The sequence below is a fragment of the Carcharodon carcharias genome, chromosome 5 (assembly GCF_017639515.1).
Source record: "Carcharodon carcharias isolate sCarCar2 chromosome 5, sCarCar2.pri, whole genome shotgun sequence".
NCBI classification, from domain to species: Eukaryota; Metazoa; Chordata; class Chondrichthyes; order Lamniformes; family Lamnidae; genus Carcharodon; species Carcharodon carcharias.
Window position 1 is genome coordinate 114,860,261 of NC_054471.1, and position 22,793 is coordinate 114,883,053.

A 22,793-nucleotide genomic window follows, 5' to 3' on the forward strand; every position below is an offset into this window, starting at 1 on the left:
GTCAGTATGTGCACAGCAAGGTTCCATAAACAGCAATGATCAGATAATCAGTTTTCATTTTTAGTGATGTCAACTGAAGTTAAATATTGGTTATGACACCAGACAAACAGCCTTACTTTTCTCTGAATAGTGCCAAGATCTTTTACAACCACCCAAGAGGGCAGACATGCCCAAAAATACGCAAATCCAACAGTCCAGCACTCTCTCAGTTTTGCACTATTTAATTGGATTAAATGTTCATGTCTCTAGAATGGAACTTGAACCCACAATATTCTGACTCAGAAGAGAGTACATCACACTGTTCTAGTGAGAACCTAATATATATACCTTCTTTCCTTGATCCAAATGTTGGCTTATCATCAAAGTGTTTCAGTATGTCCTTTAACTTATCTTGTACATCGGTCTTTGACTGATGTTTCTCAGACTCATCTCGTTTTATTGTTTCTTGTCTTCTCTTCTCTTCTTCTTCATGCTGGCGTTTTTCCTCTGCTTTTCTTAGAGTCTGTGCTTTCCTTTTCCCTTCTTCTTCAGCTTCTCTTTGAAGCTGTGCAAGTCTCTTTTTTTCCTCTTCTTCATGATGACGCTTCTCCTCAGCCAGCCTTTTATTTTCTGCTTCTATTTCCCTTTGCCTGGCAGCAAATGCCTCAGTTTTCCGATTTTCTTCCTCACGGATTTTGTCTTGAAGTCGTTCTTCCTCCAGCTTTTGCTGCCTTATCTCCTCTTCTCTTTTGATTTTTGATTTCCAAAGATTTTCTTTTTCTTGCTTTGCTTTTCTAAACAAAAGGTAAAACATTAACTGTTACTACACCTTAATGCTGCAGAATTGCTTATGATGAAAGCCACCAATCAGCCAAACATCAGAACAGATCTCTGAGTTATATTCGCCAGTCTTGACTTGTAAAGCTTTCCCATGGTTTGGATAAAAGTTTTGAGCTTGATCACTGGATGCATCACCATGTGCCAACGGCGTACGCCATCATGTTTTATTTGGGGCCGGGGGTGAGTAGACAGAAACAGAAACCAGAAATTAGAAAAGTCAGGAGAGGGGAAAACCTGTTTGGGCAAGTTTTTTCTAAAGACAGATGGGCCAGGAGTTTCGAGGTCTTTTATTTTTTAAGTACACAACATGGTAAATTCAAACCAATTGATCTATAGTTTTTAAATGTAAATATATTATTAACATGCAGACATAAATAGGAACTCATAATAATGTCATTTTCCATGAACCATAACATTTCTTTCTGGATCTATAGCAACTTTCAGCCAGGAAATTCAGTGAAATTACAGTGAAGTGATTTCTTCCAAAGAGAGAGGGAATGAAAGATTCATATTGGACTGCTTTAAGTACAGGTTCTGTTGAAGGAATAACGAGGTGGCATTGATGTAGCTAATCTACTATCTTAACTGGAGAGGGGGTCAAGAGGCAAGGTAAGTTTAAAATTAGAAGAAGCATCCTCAGCCAATAAGTCAAAATCTCTTGCAGTAACTTGCTGCAATTCTGTTTGAATTTATCTCACCTCTCTCCCACTCTTGATCCTTCAAGATTTCTCAATTTAAAAAAAGCATATATATAGGTTATTCATGGTGAACAAAAGCATTTATAAAATTTGAGTGTCTTTTTAGAATTCAAAAATTTTCAATTACAATCTTTGGAAACAAAAATTCACTCATTAAGCATTAAAAATCATAGACTAATTCACCTTACAGCATCCTCTTCTTCCCTTTTTTTCCTTGCTAGTTGTTCAGTTTTTTTTCTTTCAATTGCTCGAATTTTATCATCCTTGATTCGATAGAGCTGCTCCAAGGCAAACTGCTGTTTGCTGTAGCTTTCTCGCAGTTCCTGTTGGAATAGGCAGAGCATCGTAACTGCTGCTGAATATGCTTCCTTTAAGCTGCTACTATTAACATAAATTAGTCCTAAAAGTGCAAATGGCACATGCATCTTACAACAACCACTGAGATGGAAATGCTGAACGTGCAATGGCTATAACCCTGCACTCATTGCAGCCACCGCTTGCTGTACACAGACTGAATATTAAATGTAATAAAATTTGAGGCATTGTAGCCATACACTCCTCAATTTACATTATCTGTACAAATGTAGTTACTGAGTTAATTGTTCATGAAAGTGTATTATAGCATTAGTAAAGTACACAATTTAACTGAACTGCATAGAAAATGATACAGAGCTCCAGAGCATGAGGAAGGAGGACTTTCAGATTTAGTATTTTCAGGCCAATATTTACTTCCACTGATATGGGAATATGAGAGGTCTGGGAATGAGGATAAGAATAAGGATAAGCAGTTATGTTACTAGATGAGTAATGTAGAAGCTTGGAACAATAATCCAGTAGACATCAATTCAAAATCAAATACATTTAGAGAAATTGAATATGTTTAAAATTTGGAAATAGAAAACTAATATCAGTTAAAGTGGCCACGAAACTGTTGGGAATGTTATTAAAATTGAACAGGTTCATTAACCTGCTTTAGTAAAGTCTCTAGGTGACTTAAGTCTCATACTACTGTGGTTGATTTTTTAGTTGTCTTCTCAGGGCAGCCAGGGATGGGTAATAAATGCCGGCTTTTCCAGCAACATTCAAATCCTTGGAATGAAAAAGAAATGAGTTGAATATTCCTATTAGTGCATGTGGATTCCAATGCCACACCGCAACCATGTAAAATCAATTCCAAATTACATTCATTTTGGTTAGTTTAAGTTTAATTTATTTAGATTCAGGACCTTAGAATAGTTTTTTTTAAAAAGCTGAAGACAAATTTTTACACGAACAAGTTGCAACAGTCTAAGTAAGACACATTATACTTTGTCATGAATTGACATTAACAGTGGTTACATTATAGTAAATGGAGGCTGCAACTTATTTTGTTGTAGTACATTGTGAAAATTGGATCATCGTACTGAGACAATGTGGCTCCAGGCTAAGTAGTTCAGTTACAGGCATAGAATGCAACAAAGCATTCAAGTTCCAATTCTGAATGTTAGAAACTGTATAGTAAATCACCTTTCACCAACCCCAAAAAATAACCAATAGCTGGTTCCACCACACTAATTTTCAGATGCATTGAAGGATATTGCTGCATTCATAGTATGGTCTAAATACAAGCTGATCTGAGATTTAGGATGTTTTTGAAGGCATTTAGAATATTAAAGTGCAACCGCAATGGAGCAAATTTTAAGTTGTTGTTTAATCCTTGCTTCAGTGTTATTACTTTAATTTGGAAAGAAATGATCGCCAACCTCTACTTAAAGTTGAACCATCAAAAAAAAACTCCAAGGATAGCTTTGTCAATAAACATGTCTCACTTGTACTGGCCACATAGAGTGCACCATCACATAAGATGGCTGACTGAAGTTCCAGAGAGGATGATTTGCTGATGACGAACACTGTTTATTGGAAATGTTTATTATTTACAGCCTTTATTTCTTTCCTTCCGAATGGTTTGTTCTATATTTTGAATTGTAATTTTCAGTCCAAAATACACCAAATGTTTACAATCAGAAGTCTCAGGACAGCCAAAGTTTTGTAGTTATTGGTTGTTTGAACTGAAAAATATCACTTACGTGCTCATGGATCTTCTCATGTCCTTTCTTTTTTTCAAATTCATGAAAAAACAAAACCTCAAAATCACAAGGCCTATCAATAGTTTATCACACACTCCCTAATCCCGGCAAGTGACTGGTTAATTGTATATTAAAATTTCTTCATGCAAAAGGGCTGAATTCTAGGAAATTAGTTTAAGTTAAAAAATTCCAAGGTTATATAAATTTATTTCATTCTAGTTTAAACAGAAATTTGCCTTAGGTAAGTCCTGTACAAATGATAAAAAAAATCAATGCACATTTTGAAGGTTGCAGAGAACTGGTAGTGCTTGAAAAGATAATTCATATGTAAACCAATGCACCACATACAACATTTGGATAAGTGATGTGTTATCAGTTGCTATTTATGAGATGGATCACAAGTCTGTAAATGCATTATTGCTTTTAACTTTGAGATTTATTAATCCTCGGGCTCAGTAGATTTCTGTTCTAGTTCAAATTTTTCAAAGGTTAAAGTTCAGTTATTTTTTCTGGTGCAGTTTATCCAGCTTATTGTAAGAATACCTAAGACTGTGTGTCAACAGCAAGTGATGGGAGAATGTCCATTGACCATCTTCTAATGGATAAACACTTTATTCAGCATGAAACTACTCCATACTTCACATTGTCAAAGCAAACACTACAACGCAAGTCTCCATTAAAAAAAACAATGGCCCCAATTTTCCCTTTGACATCTTGCTGGTACTAAGCCATTTTACAAACCATCAAAGATTTGCACTGCTACGTCCAAAGATTCATTCACATTGTACAAGTGGCAAAACATTTGAGAGGTTCCAGGGTGGTGGACAACAGAACAGGACCACAGTCTTTGTACACTTTTATTCAATGTTTCCTTTTACTTGTAAGAAATTAATACCAAAGAAAGGAAGGATATTTAAAAATCAAAATTATTTTTTCTCATTAAGCACTAAGTCCAGTAATAAAAACATTCTGAAAACAAAAGAAAACAATCTGAAGTATTGTCACATATTTTACTAAAGAATTCTATGTCTAATTTCCCCTTCAAATCAGCGACAGTATATAATTAAGAACCTCCTGTGTCAACATTCAGATACTCCTCTTCCCACTTCCTCAACCCACCCTAGAATTTTGAAACCCAGCCACATAATTAGAGGTAAATGGAAAGAAGAAATAGAGGGAAAAAAACTGTGGACAAATCACCTCGGCTGTTTTCACCTACTTCGTAGAAAACCTTTGCAATACTTTACAGGCAAGAAATTGGAAGCAACGCCTTTCCCCGACTCATCAGCCAAAGAATGGTTGGCTGGGATGGGAGAGATTAATAGGAAAAGGCCCAGAGATCATTTCCAGAATTGGCTCAATAACAGAACAGGATAAAAATAGTCTTTACTTCATTATTTGCTAGCAGCTTTGTTATTTTGGATTGAACTGTACTTAGCTAAATTTCACTGTCACAGAAGGAAAAATTGAAGCCAATGTATAAATAATTCAATACAAGCAGAACAGCAGGAAGAAAACAAAATGAAAATCTGAGATTAATATGGTTGTTAAGTGGAAACACAAAGGTAGAAAGCATTAGTAAATCTGGTATTGAAAACAATAGCAGCCAGCAATGAAGTATGACTGAATAGAGCACATGGTATGCAACAATGGACAACTGACGCCTATAGGAATTGGAAAGTACAGATTGTGCTTTACTGCTTACTGTCATATTGTTAATATATCACAGGCACTGCAACTCCAGAGAGGAAAAAGTAAAATGAATCTCTCCCATATTCAAAAGATACTGACATTGTTCAACAGTACTTATGGTCTTCATCCTCAATTATAAGTAACTGATGAAGCAACATCACAATCAGGTGCAAAGAAATTTTGCAGGCCACTCTATCCATATTCTCATGACCTCACCATATAATTATAGTTATTTTTTAAAGCACAAAAGTAACATTGCAGGCATTTATGATCCTTATTGGCACACATATTTTTAGAATTCATAAAATGATCTGCTTGCATTAGCTTGTTCCTGACAATGGTGTGCATTATTGGTTCATTTGTCAGGACATAGTAGATTGCAACAGCATTTACTGATTCTGTTTTTGTGTACTGATTTAGTATTGGTTTTTGGGTAAATTTGCATTCATCTACACCCATTAGGAACTGATGTGAGATGGCACCAAACTTGTTTTACATGGTACCCTTATGAAGGAGGCCATACTCCTGGGGCATATTGCTATGACTTTCTATATTTGAACATTAGGTGATTTGCCAATGTGGCAAAATGCACATTGTGAAATGTTCTGTTTCTCAAGTGTCTAACAAATATTCTGATAGTAGCGTGCAATAAGCCAGCATGTGCCTAACTATGGTTGTGATTCTTATCATATTTCCTAGAAACTAGGAAAACAAAACCGAGTCCCACTATTTTTAAGCGTATTCCTTACATGAAGTTAGGAAACCTACAATGTGTTATTTGCGTGGCTGCAGTATTTTTACTGGTCAAGCTGGATGTCTAAACTGATCAATCCATTTGTTAAATTAATAAGTCCCTGAAAGATTTCTGAAGGTTGCTTAAAATCATGGTCCTGTGCACTGAGGATATATCATCAATAAAGCACAAATGGGTAAATGACTACAGAAACAGTAATACATGAAAACAGGAAGAAGATAAGACTTTTTCCAGCAAATAACCTTCAATAAAAGGAACAAGCTGCTGAGACAGCCCAGCAGAGAGAGAAGGCACTCAAGTACAAAGTCGTCCAATTCCTCACACTGTAAGATAACAAAGTAGGGAAATAAATAAATAAAAGGTAAGTTGTTCACTGAATGTACAGCAACTATGCTGTGGCCAACCACAAAATATGCTTAAGGAATGCATTGTAAAAGGAAAGAAAGAAAGCATGTAAAATAAATTCAAACCTCTCTCAACTGGCCCTCAAATCCAACACTGGATTTCCAACAGGACTTTACCCCTTCAAATGTCACCAAAACAAGAGGCAGTACAGTACATTAAATTAGAAAGCTTGTTATATTAATGTATAATCTATCAGCAAATGGGTTAATGATTTCAAAGTGTCTTAATTTACACTGTATTCGACATAACCTTCAATTCTGCCAAGAAAACAAATATGCAGGACTTTTAAGGTCAGGACATACATTGGTTTAAAGCTTTTTTTAAAAAAGTCATATGAAATTCAGAGTGAATTGAGTGAATTCTGTAAAATTTGAATGATCAGTAGAGAAAATTGATAGCTTCTACCCAATGTATAAATGAACATACCGAAAGCTATATTAACATATTTGTTACAATGGCAAATGAAAAATACATCGCAGATTGTGGAAGCCGCTCCAAGTCAAACTAGCAAGTTCATAAGAACTTGACTAATACTTCAAGGTACAGGCAACTCAAACACACACCCATATATAGGTCAACAGAATGTTAAAACAAATTAAAAGAAACAATTTTTGTATCAAATATAAGGCAATCCATAGTAAACATAACACCAAATATCTACATGTAAGCAAACATAATATAAATAATGAGATGTCATCCAACTAATTGAAATAGATATATTATCACAATATTAAATTCAATAGTTTACTGCTGAAAGAAACTTAACAAGTAGCTGAATTATAAGGCAGAACCAAGTTGACGTTAAAAAATTTTAAATGGTCAATTCACACTTTATAGAAGAACAGAAGTTTGAAGAAATATCTGAACATTATTGATGCTACATTCCTCCAGCTGATATAGTTAATCTTTGCACAATTTCTAATAAACATTTTTCCAAAAAAGATGTCAAAAGTAAAATGAAACAGAAATGCCATTTAGAATGGTGCTATTCTCCCACTCTTTTGGAATTCCAGTGCTCTAGTCGACACTGATGAGTCTTTCTGCAATAACCCCTGATATAGCAGTCATGTTAGTTCCCTCTCCCCAGCTTGATTCACCATCTTAAGCAGTACAGTCAAATACATGGATCTCTTCCCAGTATGTTTAGTGGCCTAACCAAAGCCTAGTTTATCCCTATGCTTGCAGGTGTTTCTTTACATTATTCTGTGATTCTCTATCCACTTCACTCAGCTTCCTGTATCCTTTCCCTTTATCTGTGTGATTCAGTGTTAAGTCTACTTCATCGTTTTCATTTTTAGTTTGATCTTTGTATTTCATTGCTTTCTCTATTTTTCTTTGCTGCCCACATCACTTTATTCTCATTTCCTTTCTCCCATTATTCTCTCTCTTCTTTTCTGTTTGAATTTTGCTGCTTCACTTCTGTTTTTGTATTGGCTACAAGAATGAATTAAGCAGCTGACTATGACAGACTAGAATTCATGGCTGCAATAACCAGCCCCTCTAATTATGGATGTGGGCATTGCTGGCTAGGCCAGCATTTATTACCCTGAACCCTTGTTCAGAGGGCATTTTAAAAGTCAACCACATGGCTGCGGGTCTGGATCCAGACCAGGTAAGGAGATTTCCTTCCTAAAGGGCATTAGTGAACTAAATTTTTTTTTACATGACAATCAGAAATGATTTCATGGTCATCATTAGACTTTTTAAACTGAATTCAAATTCCATCTGCTATGGTGGGATTTGAACCCAGGTTCCCAGAGCATTACCCTGGGTCTCTAGATTACCAGTCTGGTGACAATACCACTACACCATTGCCTCGCCTTGAATTCTGGAAGCGATTAAATACCATACCTCGTTGCACGTGTGGAAAACTTCCTAAGAGAAACTTCCCCATCTAGGGAAATCCTGCTCCAATAGTAGAATGGGCACTTCATACACGTACAACATATTCATCTGATGAGAGTTGCCCATAAATGTTCATTAACCAGCTGCTCAATCTGCATTATAAGGAGCTTATTCTTATGAAAGCAGAATTGTTGATATAACTGCCACATTTCATTTCATTTTTAACCTCCGAGCAGTTATTTAGAGGCTGCAATGTTTTAACTCTTTCAAAACAATTCAAGGAGTGGAAGTGATCTAGCATGAGATAGTTTTAAAATGGATCAATCAAGGAGTGAACCTTTTACTAGTGCACAGGTAGCAGAGGTCTTTTTGGGAAGGAAATCTTTTTGCTCCAGCCTAGTATTCCGTGTTTCTCTGTCTCCATGCTTATCCTAACCACATTTGTGTTCTGCTGAGGTCAGGAGCTGTGTGATGCAGCAGAATACATGCATTAAAAAGTGGGAGTGGTGGGACAAGCCATAAAAATGGTCAAATGTGGACAAAGGGGACATGAGGTTTCAAATGCTGAATGTAATGATCTAAAGTATCAATGGATAACAAAGAAAAAGTCAATATAACAAAAGTGTCCAAAGTCTCATCTCAAAGATAAGTGGATAAACAACTATTCTTCAGAATTTTAGCAATCATCATTTCTGCTTGAACAATTTAAAAAAAGGAATGGTGGAGATATGCATTATGGAGCGCCATCTTGTGGACAGTTCAGCTGCAAATTGATCTTTTAAAGGTATAAAAGAAGTAAATTTACCAATGGCAGCACTGTCATTTGGAGCAGTGGGGGCAAGGTTTTTTGTCAATGCTTTGCCCCCGATGGCACTTCCCCAACAGTCGAGTGATCAGGAAAGATACCAAGCAGGGACCACATGCCCGTGGGATAGGTGAGGAACAAAGTGGGTAATCCACTTACATAAGAAATTTAGGTGAAAGGGCAAGGCCCACAGTGCAGGTTTGCTGGTTGGAACAAAAACCAAGGGCAGAATTTTGCCCTTGATGGGTGGGCAGACCCACTGGCTCGGTGATGGGTGGGCAGCTGATCGCCATCGCCGAAACGGGCCCTGCCGCCATTTTAAGTGGGCAGGACAATTAGGGCCCACCCAACGGGCCACCCGATGGGAAGCGCTATGCGCTTCCTGTGCGGGGGGGCGGGTTTTCCCAAATGTCAGAGTGCGCTCTTTCGCACGTGCGTGCGGAAGAGCGCACATCCCCCTGAGGCAAAGTGCTGCCTCAGGGAGATCGCTGAAATTTTAAAAAGAGAACAATAAAAAATTCATTAACATGTGCCCCTCATGTGAAAATGTCACATGAGATGGGACATGTTAATGAAATAAACAAAAACTTTATTAAAAGTTCTTAAAACCGTTATGAGGTTTGTAAAAAAATCACCTAACTGCCTGCCTGTTGGGCCCGTGCAACAAGCTGAAGTTCACATGGGCCCCTCAAAATCGTTGACAATTGGCAAGTTAAGGGCCTTAACGAGGCCTTTAATTAATGGCGGGCGCGCATCCCGCTGCATAGCACACCCGCCGACCGAAATATCACGATGCCACGTGCTGACATTGGGGCGCTCGTGCGACATTTTAAGCGCTGGCGTGCAGGCTCCGCCACCCGCACGACAGCCAGAAGATTCCTTGAGGCATTCTTAAATATCTCCCCAAAAGTCAACTCAAAACTGGACTTGGCAGAGTAAGTAGACTCAGATCTGAGAACGTGATGGGGGAAAAACACATTTTATGAGGGAACAGACTAAGGAGAAGAATGCAAAACCAGCAACAAAGTAAAAGTCCAACATTAAAATATATATCCTATCTCAAACGTAATAGAAGCATTTGTTCAGTTGGCTCGGTGAATAACTGATTTAATATAACTGAGACTGATACTGGATCATACAGATCAGGAAAGTCCCAGCTTCAGTTCCATCTTTGACTAAGCAGCTGATCTCAGTTCAGACTTTTTTTTAAATCATTCATGGGATGTGGACATTACTGGCTAGGGCAGCATTTATCGCTTATCACTAATTGCGCTTGAGAATGTGGTGGCAAGCTGCCTTCTTGAACTGCTGCAGTCCCTGTGGTGTAGGTACACCCACAGTGCTGTTAGGGAGGGAATTCCAGAATACTAAAGTTGGTCTCAGTATCCCTAGCCTGGGGAGACAAAAATAAAATCAAGCAAGATTCCAAGTTCTGATTACAATTCAATGATCCTGTTAGAAAACACACTTATTAGGAGAGAAGGGAGAATATTTGTTCAAAATGATTATTCAGTTTAAAGGTCCAGAAATGGAATTAAAATTTAGAAAGATCACAACTTTTTTCCAAAGTATGTGCAGGGCTCCTTGTTAATGACGCTGTTTGGATATTACCTGTAGTTGGGTGTTAAAAACATCCATTTCAGAAAGTTTGTCAGCTGTCTCTTTCTCCAGGTCATTCAGCTGTTGCCAAAGTCGTTCACAAGATTCTTTCCTTTCTTCATGATTCCGATTCAACAGTATGAGACTTGTAGCTGAAAAACACAAATTTTATTAAATCCAGACAGCTCAGAAGAAAGCAAATCAGTTTTGCTTTAGACATAAGAGTGCAACGCGTAGCCACTGTTGAGCTTAAGGAAGGGGATGGTGGCATAGTGGCAGTGTCACTGGACTAGTAGTCCAGAGGCCCAGGCTAATGCTCTGTGGGCACAGTTCAAATCCCACCGTGGCAGCTGATAGAATTTAAATTCAATTAATAAAAGCCAATCCTTTAGCAATGGAAATCTGTTTTGCTTACATGGTCGGGACTACATGTGACACTAGACCCACACAATGTGTCTGACTCCTAAATGCCCACTGAAAAGGCCTAGCAAGCCACTCATATGTACCAAACTACTACGGAAACCTCCGAAAATAATAAAACTGGACAGACCACTCAGGACAATGGCACATTGTGCCCAGTCAACCCTGCAAAGCCCTCCTCACTAACATCTGGGGGCATGTGCCAAAATTGGGAGAACTGCCAACAGACTACTCAAGCAACAGCGTTATATACTAATACTTACTGAATCATACATTACGGACAATGTCCCAGACCGCACTATCACCAACCCTGGGTATATCCCGTCCCACCAGCAGGACAGTGATATACACTCATGAAGGAGACACCTCAACATTGACTCTGGACCCCATGAAGTCCTATTGCATCAGGACAAACATAGGCAAGGAAACCTCCTATTGATTAGCATTTACCGCTCTCTCTCAGCTGATGCACTCCTCCATGCTGAAGCACTGAGGGTAGCAAGGCCATAGAATGTAATCTGGTTAGGGGACTTCAATGCTTATCACCAAGATTGGCCCAGGAGCACCACAACTGACTGAGCTGGCCAAGTCTGGAATAATATAATTGACCAGACTGGGCCTGTGACAGGTTTTTTTCTTATTCGTTCACGGGGTGTGGGTATCGCTGGCTAGGCCAGCATTTATTGCCCATACCTAATTGCCCTTGAGGTGGTGGTGATCAGCTGTCTTCTTGAATCGCTGCAGGCCATGTGGTGCAGGTACACCCACAGTACTGTTAAAGAGGATGTTCCAGGATTTTGACCCAGTGACAGTGAAGGAACGGTGATATATTTCCAAGTCAGGATAGTGTGTAGCTAGGAGGGGAACTTCCAGGTGGTGGTATTCCCATGTACCTGCTGCTCTTGGCCTTCTAGGTGGTAGCAGCCGTGCTTTTGGGAGCTGCTGTCTATGGAGCCTTGGTGGGTTGTTGCAGTGCATCTTGTAGATGGTACTGTTGGTGGTGGAGGGAATGAATGTTTGTGGTTGGGGAGTTAATCAAACAGGCTTCTTTGTCCTGGATGGTGTTAGCTTCTTGAGTGTTGTTGGGTGCGCTCGTCCAGGTAAGTGGAGAGTATTCCCTCACATTCCTGTCCTGTGCATTGTAAATGGTGGACAGGCTTTGGGAAGTCAGGAGGCGAGTTACTTGCCACAGGATTCCCAGCCTCTGACCTGCTTTTTAGCCACAGCATTTATATGGCTAGTTCAGTTCAGCTTCTGGTCAATGATAACCCCCAGGATATTGATCGTGAGGGGTTCAGCGATGGTAATGCCTTTGAATGTCCTGGGGCGATGGTTAGATTGCCTCTTGTTGAAAATGGTCGTTGTCTGGTACTTGTGTGGCATGAATATTACTTGCAACATGTGAGCCCAAGCCTGGGTATTATCCACATCTTGCTGCATTTAGACATAGACTGCTTCAGTATATGAGGAGTCTGACCTTATGATGGATGCAAGGTCATTAGTGAAGCAGCTGAAGATGGTTGGGCCTAGGACACTACCCGGAGGAACTTCTGCAGTGATGGCCTAGAACTGAGATGATTGAGCTCTAACACCCACAGTCATCTTCCTTTGTGCTAGGCATGATTCCAACCAGTAGAGAGTTTTGCCCTAATTTCCATTGACTCCAATTTTGCTACAGCTGCTTGATGCCACACATTGTCAAATGCTGCCTTGATGTCAAGGGCAGTCACTCTCACCTCATCTGAGGGAGGGAACCAACAAGAGGGGAAAATCTACTTGACCTTGTTCTCACCCATCTACCTGGTGTAGAAGCATCTGTCTTGACATTATTGGGAGGAGTGACCACCACAAATTCTTTGTGCTGACAAAGTTCTGTCTTCACATTGAGGAGACTTTGCATCACGTTTTGTGGCACTACCACTCTGCTAAATGGAATAGATTCAGAACAGATCTCGCATCCATGGAACACTCTGGGCCATCAACTGCAGCAGAATTGTATTCAACTACAATCTATAATCTCATGCCCTGGCATGTCCCTCCCTCTACCCTTACCATTCAGCCAAGGGATCAATCCTGGTTCAATGAAAAGTGCAGGGCAGCATGCCAGGTGCAGCAGCAGCACACCTAAAAATGAGATGCCAACCATGTGAATGCTACAATACAAGGCTACATGTGCCAAATAGTGGAAGTAGCATGTGATAGACCCAAACGATCCTACCACCAACAGATCAGATAAAAGCTCTGTAGTCCCGCTGTATTGGGTCATGAATGGTGATGCACAATTAAACAATTAACTGGAATATTCCCATCCTCAATGATGGGGCAGTCCAGCACATGAATACAAAAGTCAAGACTGAAGCATTGGCAACCAACTTCAGTCAGAAGGGCGGTGTGGATGATCCTTCTCAGTCTAGTACTGAGGTCCCCAGCGTCATTGATGGCTGTCTCCTGATATCGAGGACAAGGGCAGCAGGCACATGGGAACACCACTACCTGGAAGCTCCCCTCCAAGCTACTCACCATTCTGAATTGGAAATGTATCGCTGTTCCTTCACTGTGGCTGGGTCAAAATCCTGGAACTCCCTCCTTAATAGCACCATGAGTACACCTACGCCACAGGGACTGCAGCGGTTCAAGAAGGCAGCTCGCTGCCACTTCTCAACAGAAATTAGGAATAAGCAATAAACGCTGGCCTAGCCAGTGTTGCCCACATCCCGTAAATGAATAAAGAAAAATGGCTGAAGGCATTGGATACAGCAAAGGCTACTCGGCCCTGACAATATCCCAGCAGTAGTACTTAAGACATATGCTCCAACTCTTGTCATGACCCTAGCCAAGATTTTCAGTGCAGCTACAACACTGGCATCTAACCAACAATGTGGAAAATTGCCCAGGTGCTTCCAATCCACAAAAAAGCAGGAAAATTCAATCTGGCCAATTACCGTCCCATCAGTCTATCTTCGATCTTCAACAAAGTGATGGATGGTGTCGTTGACAGTGATATCAAGCCGCACTTACACAGCATTAACCTGCTTACCGATGCTCAGTTTAGCCACTCGGCTCCTGATTCATTACAATCTTGGTCCAAACATGGGCAAAAGAGCTGAATCCCAGGGGTGAGGCAAGAGTGACTGCCTGTGACACCAGGGCAGCATTTGACTGTGTGAGACATTAAGCAGCCCGAGCAAAGTTGACGTCAATGGGAATCAGAAGGAAAATGCTCCACTGGACAGAGTCATACCTAGTAAAAAGGATGCTGATCATATTTGCTGGAGGCTAATCATCTTAGCACAGGACGTCACTGCAGGAGTTCTTCAGATAGGGTCCTAGGCCTAACCATCTTTAGCTGCTTCATCAAGGATCTTCCCTGAGGTCAGAAGCGGGACTGTTTGCTGATAATTGCAGTGTTAGTACCATTTATGACTCATGTACTGAAGCAGTCCATGTCCATATGCAGCAAGATCTGGACAATATCCAGGCTTGAGCTGATAAGTGACAAGTAACATTCGCACCATACAAGTGTCAGGCAATGACCATCTCCAACAAGAGAGAATCTAACCATTGACTCTTGACATTCAACAGCATTACCATCATGGAATCCCCACTATCAACATCCTGGGGGTTACCATTGACCAGAAACTGAACTGGACCAGCCATGTAAATACAATGCTACAACAGTAGGTCAGAGATTGGAAATTCTGCAGCAAGTAACTCATCTCCTGACTCCCCATAGCCTGTCCACCATCTACAAGGTCAAAGAAAAAGTACAATGACGCCATATCCATGTGGGCCTCTTGTGGGGACAGATATAGCTATGTTTCTATAGAAAATGAGGCCCTACACCACATTGTCACAATGTACAAGAGTGTGATGAAATACTCTCCACTTGCCTGGATGAGTGCAGCTCCAACAACACTCAAGAAGCTCAACACCATCCAAGACAAAGCAGCCCGCTTGATTGGCAGCCCATCCACCTCTTAAACATTCACTCTCTCCAGCACCGGCACACAGTGGCAGCAGTGTGCACCATTTACAACATGCATAGCAGCAACTAATTAAGGCTTCTTCCACAGCACAGGCTAAACTCAGGACCACCTAGAAGGACAAGGGCAGCAGGAGAATGGCAATGCCACCACCTGCAAGTTCCACTCTAAGCCATACACCATCCTGACTTGGGAATACATTGCCTTTCTTTCCTGTTGCTGGGTCAAAATCCTGGGTCTCCCTTAGCAATAGCACTGAAGCTGCGCCTAACCAGATGGACTGCAGTGGTTCAAGAAGGCAGCTCACCACCAGCTTCTCAAAGGCAATTAGGGATGGGCAACGAATGCTGGCCATGGCATTCAAAACCCATGGAAGAATAAAAGAAAGAGGTCTATCACTTTCTCCTGAAACTGCCGAGTAATTGTGGATGGTAGTGTAAGCTGTTACAATATACCCTAGACACCCAGGACAGCATCATTTCCAACAGGTATATGATCCTCGGTTCCCTCATTCTATTTTTGCTGTTAATCACAGAGATAATGAGAACACTGGGGTCCATCTGGGCTGATCTACATTTATTTTTCTTATTCTTTTATGAGTTGTGGGTGTTGCTGGCTAGGCCAACATTTATTGCCCAACACTAATTGCCCTTCAGAAAGTGGTGGTGAGCTGCCTTCTTGAACCACTGCAGTATATTTGGTGTAGGTACACCCAGAGTGCTGTGAGGGATGGATTTTCAGGGTTTTGACCCAGTGACAGGGTGAATGAACAGCAATATAGCTCGACGTCAGGGGCATGGGACCTGGAGGGGAATTTCCAGTTGGCGGTGTTCCCATGTATCTGCTGCCCTTCTCCTTCTAGGTGGTAGAGGTTGTGGGTTTGGAAGGTGCTGTCGAAGGAGCCTTGGTGAGTTGCTGCAGTGCATCTTGTAGATGGTACACACTGCTGCCACTGTGCGTTGGGGGTGGAGGGAGTGTATGTTGAAGGTGGTGGATGGGTGCTACTCAAGCTGGCTGCTTTGCCCTGGATAGTGTCGAGCTTCTTGAGTGTTGTTGGAGCTGTACTCATCCAGGCAAGTGGAGTGTATTCCATCACACTCCTGGCTTGTGCCTTGTAGATGGTGGACAGGCTCTGGGGAGTCAGGTGAGTTGCCCGTTGCAGGATTTCTAGCCTCTGACTTGCTCATGTAGCCACAGTATTTATATGGCTGGTCCAGTTCAGTTTAGGTCAATTGTAACTCCCAGGATGTAGATAGTGGGGGTTTCAGCAATGGTAATGCCATTGAACGTCAAGGAGAGATGGTTGGATTCTCTCTTGTTGCAGATAGTCATTGGTTGGCAACTGTGTAAAGCGAATGTTACTTGCTAGTTATCAGCCCAAGCCTGAATGTTGTCCAGGTCTTGCTGCATTTGGGCATGGACTGTTTCAGTATCCAAAAAGTCGTGAATGGTGCTGAACATCGTACAATCATCAGCGAACATTTTCACTTCTGACCTTATGATGAAGGGAAGGGCATTGATGAAGCAGCTAATTTTGGTTGGGCTTAGGAAAGTACTCTGAGGAGCTCCTGCAGTGATGTCCTGGGATTGAGATGATTGACCTCCAACAACCACAACCATCTTCCTTTGTGCTAGGTATGACTCCAACCAGTGGAGTGTTTTCCCCCTATTCCCAGTGACTCCAGTTTTGCTACAGCTCCTTGAAGCCACGCTTGGTCAAATGCTGCCTTGTGGTGAAGGGCAGTCACTCTTACCTCACCCCTTGAGTTCAGCTCTTTCCTCCATGTTCGGACTAAAGCTATAATGAGGTCAGGAGTTGAGTGACCCTTGTGGAAAACAAACTGTGCGTCAGTGACCGGGTTATTGGTGAGAAAGTGCTGCTTGATAGCACTGTCGATGACCCCTTCTATCATTTTGCTCACGATTGAAAGTAGACTGATGGGGCAGTAACTGGCTGGGTTGGATTTGTCCAGCTTTTTGTGGACAGGACACACCTGGGCAGCTTTCCACATTGGCGAGTAGATGCCAGTGTTGTAGCTGTACTGGAACAGATTGGCAAAGGGCGCAGCTAGTTCTGGAGCACAAGTCATCAGTATTATTGCTGGAATGTTGTCATGGCCTAGCCTTTGCAGTATGCATATCTACTTATGAATCCATTCTGTCATATACAGATGGGCATGACCCCTATAAAAAATGAAGCACAAGGAGAATGAACAAGCTTTTAAAGAATACAACATGCTCACTGTGGGCAGAATTGGGTTGAAGGTGTTTTATTCGGTCATCCAGTGCTTGCTTTTCAGGAACCAACTGAGTCAGCATATTCTGAAATTCCTAAAAGAACACACACATAGAAGAACATTTTTCAGCTGGATTTTAAGGAAAAACTTTAGTAAAGCAACACTTAAATTAAACACAAAGGTAAAAGACTACAGGTATTCTCAGAAAGTTTTCACTTTAGGCAGTAGGTTTCAATTAAAGTTAATTGCCTGCTCTGGATCTGAGCTCTTGTATCACCAGTCTGTGTGAGTTGCTTCCCACTTCACCCACCCACTATCCTCCATTCATTCTCCCTAATTAACTGTATTACACCTCAGTCAACATCCTATTCCATGCATCTCCACTCCCCCAGTGAATTCCAATCCTGATATCAACAGTTTTGTTAGCCTTGATATTAACCCCAACCTCATGACAGGCAAGATAGTCGAGAAGGGGAAGAGGTTAAAAATTGAAATTCGCAGAACTCGGGTCCAGTACACCACACATATGCCTGCCACCATTTTGATGTCATGAATATCAAGGCTTCTAACTCTCTCCCTGTGGAGAGGCAGGATTTTTATTGACATATTTAAATTGGGCTCATACAGAGCAATTGGGTCAAAAACAAAAATTGCTGGAAAAACTCAGCAGTCTGGCAGCATCTGTGGAGAGAAAGACAGAGTTAACGTTTCAAGTCCAGAAAAGTCATACGGACTCGAAACGTTAACTCTGTCTTTCTCTCCACAGGTGCTATCAGACCTGCTGAGTTTTTCCAGCAATTTTTGCTTTTGTTTCAGGTTTCCAGCATCCGTAGTATTTTGCTTTTATCTCAGTGCAATTCAAAACTAATTGGTGCTGCAAAATTGGCCCTCACAAATCAACACATTACCATTGAGTGTACCTACTGAAGCACCAATGATGCTGCGTCACTGTGCATTCCTTTTAATCAGTTCATTAAAATAGTATAAACTTAAATCAGTCTGCTGTTAGGAAATAGAGATAGTTTAAGTAAGTTATATTTGTATTTGTGGGTGTTAGGAATGAGTTTTGGCTTTAAAGTTTAAGTTTGATTTGTATTTTTGCATTTGTGTTAAGAAAAGGTCAAGTTGAGTTTTAGTTTCATTTAAGGTGCCTGCATTTCTAATGACAGTTTTATAGCTGTTGTCACTTTTTGCTATGGGCATGTGAAGCAGTGGTGTACTGTTGACGGCTGAATAGGTGAGAGAGAGTATGTGAAAGAAAGCTTGAGTGCATGTGGTGCCTCAGGGAAGAGGAACATTGGAAGGAGAGTTTGAAACCCTGAAGGTGAACCCTTGCGTCTGGGAGAAAGCGTCAGTTTTGAAGAAGATGCCAACCAAGTTCTTGCAGAGTGGAAACACTCATGTGAAAGATGGAGTTCAGTGAGACTGGTTGGCTCATAGTGACAAGTGTCTTAGCTTGTGGGGGAGGGGGCGCAGTTGAGGAGAGATCCATAGCATCTATCTGGGGTGGCAATTGTCACTTTACATGGACTGTGTACTTGCTGAGGACATTAGAGTATAAGATAGGTTTTGTAACTTGCGTTATCCTTACAAATCTGTACATATCTGTAAAGGTATGGTTGTGGGTGAATGAGTATTGTAATGTAGTCCAACTTTTCTTTAGTGTTTAATAAATATTTTATTCTTTTGTTAAAAGTTCATCAGCTGACTCCTGTGACTCTGTTCAGTAGTTACTCTCCACATATCTATATAAAAAATAAAAGTTAGGATCTATCAAGCCAGATTCCACCCTGGGATCAGATTTGTCCAGTAGTAAGATCAGCTAGGATCATAACACTGTCCTGCCTTGGAAGTTATGCCAGTATGAAAGATTTGAAATTGTCAGCCTTACTCAAGAAAATTCATCAGATTTGACTAAATATGTATTTTGACAATATTTTTTTCGAATAGAGGTGAGTCAAGCTAGAAAAGAAATAGATATGCCACTACCTGGAGCTGTTGCTGTAAAAGATTCACTTCTTTTTGCCTCTGGTCATGTTTCTGGTTTACGAGATTCAGTTCATTTTTTTGAACTTCCTTTCTGCTTTGGATTTCTTGCACTCTGCTCGTGACATTTTGCTGCTTCTCAGTCTGAGGCAGATCAGAGTTATGGTTACATTTAGGAGAAAAAAAATGAAAATATCAACATTAAATGCACTGAGCCAAATAAAAATTACAATGGAGCCACATCTTTGTGGACAGATACAGCTAACTATAGAAGGTGAGGCACTGCGCAACATTGCCACAATGTTAGTCAGCAATAATCAAAAGGTGTGCGTAACCGATTTTGTAGGTTTAGCTCATTGAACTGATATTGCCCCTTCAGTGGAATATTCTGCTCCATCTACCCACAAGTTGGTGATTTTCTACTTTTTATTGATACTACCGTTTTGCACTTCAATGCATTGCAATAGATTTCCTCATTAAAATGGTTGTCAGGTGCAAAAAAAGCCTCTCAAACCCATACATTTATTTTTAGACAGTTAACTCAAAGAAGATTGCAAAATATTCTTTGCTTTAAGAAATAGTCCCTGCAATTTTGAAACAAGTGAAAGTATGCAACTTACTGTTGTCAGTTACATTGGAATTCATAACTTTAGTGGCATAAACTGATCATTACACTATACTACTTACTGAATTCTCAGAAGAACTATGATTGTCAACACATTATTCTGATTTATTTGATAAGGATTGTACAATCAATGTTATCAAAATCTGTAAACTCTATACCTTTCAGATGTCCAATCTTAACCAGAAACACAGAGAGGCCTTGCATTTAAAACAGCACTTTTAGCAAATTAATTTTGAATTAAGAAAGATACAATAAACTTTAAAAGATTGTCAGTAAGGTTTCAAGGACCCACAAAAATGTTGCATTTGATTTTAGCAAAATTAGTTATTTTTCAGATTAAAACAAGTCTAGATAACTGGATAGGATCACAGCTGTGTCTAATAAGCAGTCATTTTTGAGCAGAGTTTTCAATCAAAATCCACTGAACTATTCATTCTTTTTCAAAATGCAGTGAAAATTTTAAAACGGCTTCCTCAAAATATTTTTGTTCTAGTTACAAAATGTTGAAATTAATTAAGTACTATCCTCAAAAAGTTGTCTTTTGGAAACTAGACAAACGTAAAATGTACAATAAACCGCTGGCAGCTCTGGCTGTGTTTAAAGGGTAACCACTTGCCTCACTATTTTAAAATATTGTATATCTATAGTGGGGGGTGGGCGGGGGACTCTCCTTTCAATATGTTCTTCTTTTTGTTAGCTTCTGCTGTGCATTCAAATATTGAAAATTGCAATTAAAACAGGGAGCTGTATTTGTGTGTGTGGTTGAAATACAATCTATCAAAGCTGTTGAGTTTGTGGTTATCCAAACCTCATCCAATATCAGTCAATGACAGAATTTAACTTTTTTGAAAAACTTGTTTCAATGGGTACGATAGGTTGGATGAAAGAGAAGTGAAAAGATATTAATAATTTAGAATGAATTAGATTTTCATGGTATTTAATCCAGATGTTCTCAATCTCCTGGGCACAGTTAATACAGGTAAGTGATGCAGTGAAGAACACAAGCCTGTAAAACTGTAAAAGGGTTTGTATGATTTTATATCCATAGTCTCAACATTAATTAATTAGAGCAAAAATAGACTCCATATCAGCTACATGAAACAAGTATTATTTTGAAGTGTGAATCATACTTGTCAGGTCCTGCACATCTACTTACTAATGCCTCCAGTTCAAGTTCCAGACTTTTTTTTTTGGCCTTTAACTGGACAATCTCGTCTTGTTCCCGGTTTCGTTGATTGAGGAGTTCTTGTCGTCGGATCCGCTCCCACTCAAGTTGACGCTGACGTTCAAGTTCCTGCTTAGCTGCCTAAAAGGGTGCAACAAATGCAAATATAGCTAGAGAACATTGGTTTCCTAAAAAATTCAAATTTACAATTCTAAATCAGGAAAAAGAGAATGCTCAGGAAACTGCCAAACAGAAGGCTTTTATAATCATTAAAAAATTAAGTTTAAAAACATGCCAAATTAGTTTATTATTGGCATTACCTGAGATAACAATTCAAGAGTCCCATCTTCATTGTACACATGCTGCCGTTACATTAGGTGTTATTAAATGCAGAGTGTAAACATTTATGCTTTACACCAGCTCTGTAAAACACAACTCTCCTAATTTATATAAGTTACTAGAACTCTATGCAGTAAAACTCACTTTTACTATCTAACACTTAGCATTGAACTGTCTCAAGGAAATTCCATGCAAGTACCATTTACATGTTTGCACATGTATAAAGGAAGCAGTTTTGAATTTTGAGAGTAGTGGTAAACCACTGTGTGAATGGAGCACACAGCTTCTGGTACTAATGAGTTATTAAGCCACAGGTCACTTGGAGTTTACATTCTTAGGTTGCACATCGTAAACCAATAGAGTCAGATCTAGAATCAAAGTCTTTGGCACACTTTATGACTTATTTCTCCTCCATGTCATATATAAATCCCTAGGTGACCTCTGCCAATATTGTATAAGCTGGGTGCTGGGAGATACAAAACAACAGCTTGGAGTGACTGTACAGAAATCCGACCCCAAGGCCATTATAAGTTCACAATCTGATTTCAGAACACAGTATATTGAAGCTGAGAAGTTCAATAGGTGCTTTCAAACTAATGTAAGATTCAGATTCCTTCACCTTGCGCCTACCACCCACAGAATCTAGAAAATACACTATTTCCAGGTTTAAAATCTTTATTACAAACCTCTCGTTTTTCAATTTCTTTCCTCCTTTGTTCTTCCTTTTGTCTTTCCAACTCGCGTTGCTTCTCCAATCGTTTCTCCAAATCGAGCTGCTTTTTCCGTTCTTGCTCTTGCAGCTCACGCTCCTTTCTCTCCTGTTCCTCCTTTGCCCGCTGTGCTCTACGATCAGCCTCTCGTTGTTGCTGTTCCAGAAGGGTCTGACGCCTCCGCTCCAGCTCTGCATTCCCTTTTTCATAGTTTGCTTTTCTTTTATCCTCAAAAGTGACTGTAAATATCAATTACTATCAGTTCTAAAAAATGAAGTATGAGTCCAACTTCAAGCACCAGCAGTTAAAACCTCAGAGCAATATGTGCAAACCTTTTCATTTAGACTTTTGCTAACTATTTTGTTTTTGATTATTTGCTTTTTTTACTGCACAATAACAACATTGTGCCTTTATATAGCATCAATAATCTAGTAAAAAATGTCCCATGGCACTTCACAGCAGCAATTATCAGTCAAAATCTGGCACTGAGGCACAGAATGAGATATTAGGTCAGATGACCAAAAGTTGGTCAAAGGGTAGGATTTTTAGGAGAATCTTAAAGCAGGAGAGAGCGGTAGAGAGAGGAAGTTGTTTAGGAAGGGAATGGTTCTGTATGTGTTGGGCATCGATGCCCTGGAATCAAAT

At 40.1% G+C, this 22,793-nt stretch overlaps 1 protein-coding gene across 10 annotated transcripts in view; it reads right to left on the reverse strand.

The window, feature by feature from the left end:
* LOC121277996 (intersectin-2-like) overlaps nt 1-22,793 on the reverse strand; it is a 216,145-nt gene that overhangs the window by 82,209 nt on the left and 111,143 nt on the right. For all 10 annotated transcript variants that reach the window (XM_041187974.1, XM_041187968.1, XM_041187971.1 and 7 more), the window contains 7 exons: nt 22,125-22,387; nt 21,091-21,240; nt 19,313-19,453; nt 17,330-17,417; nt 10,696-10,835; nt 1,701-1,840; nt 328-773 (listed from right to left, as the gene is read on the reverse strand). In XM_041187974.1, the coding sequence (XP_041043908.1) occupies nt 328-773; nt 1,701-1,840; nt 10,696-10,835; nt 17,330-17,417; nt 19,313-19,453; nt 21,091-21,240; nt 22,125-22,387 (1,368 nt within the window). The remainder of the gene's footprint in view (nt 1-327; nt 774-1,700; nt 1,841-10,695; nt 10,836-17,329; nt 17,418-19,312; nt 19,454-21,090; nt 21,241-22,124; nt 22,388-22,793) is intronic.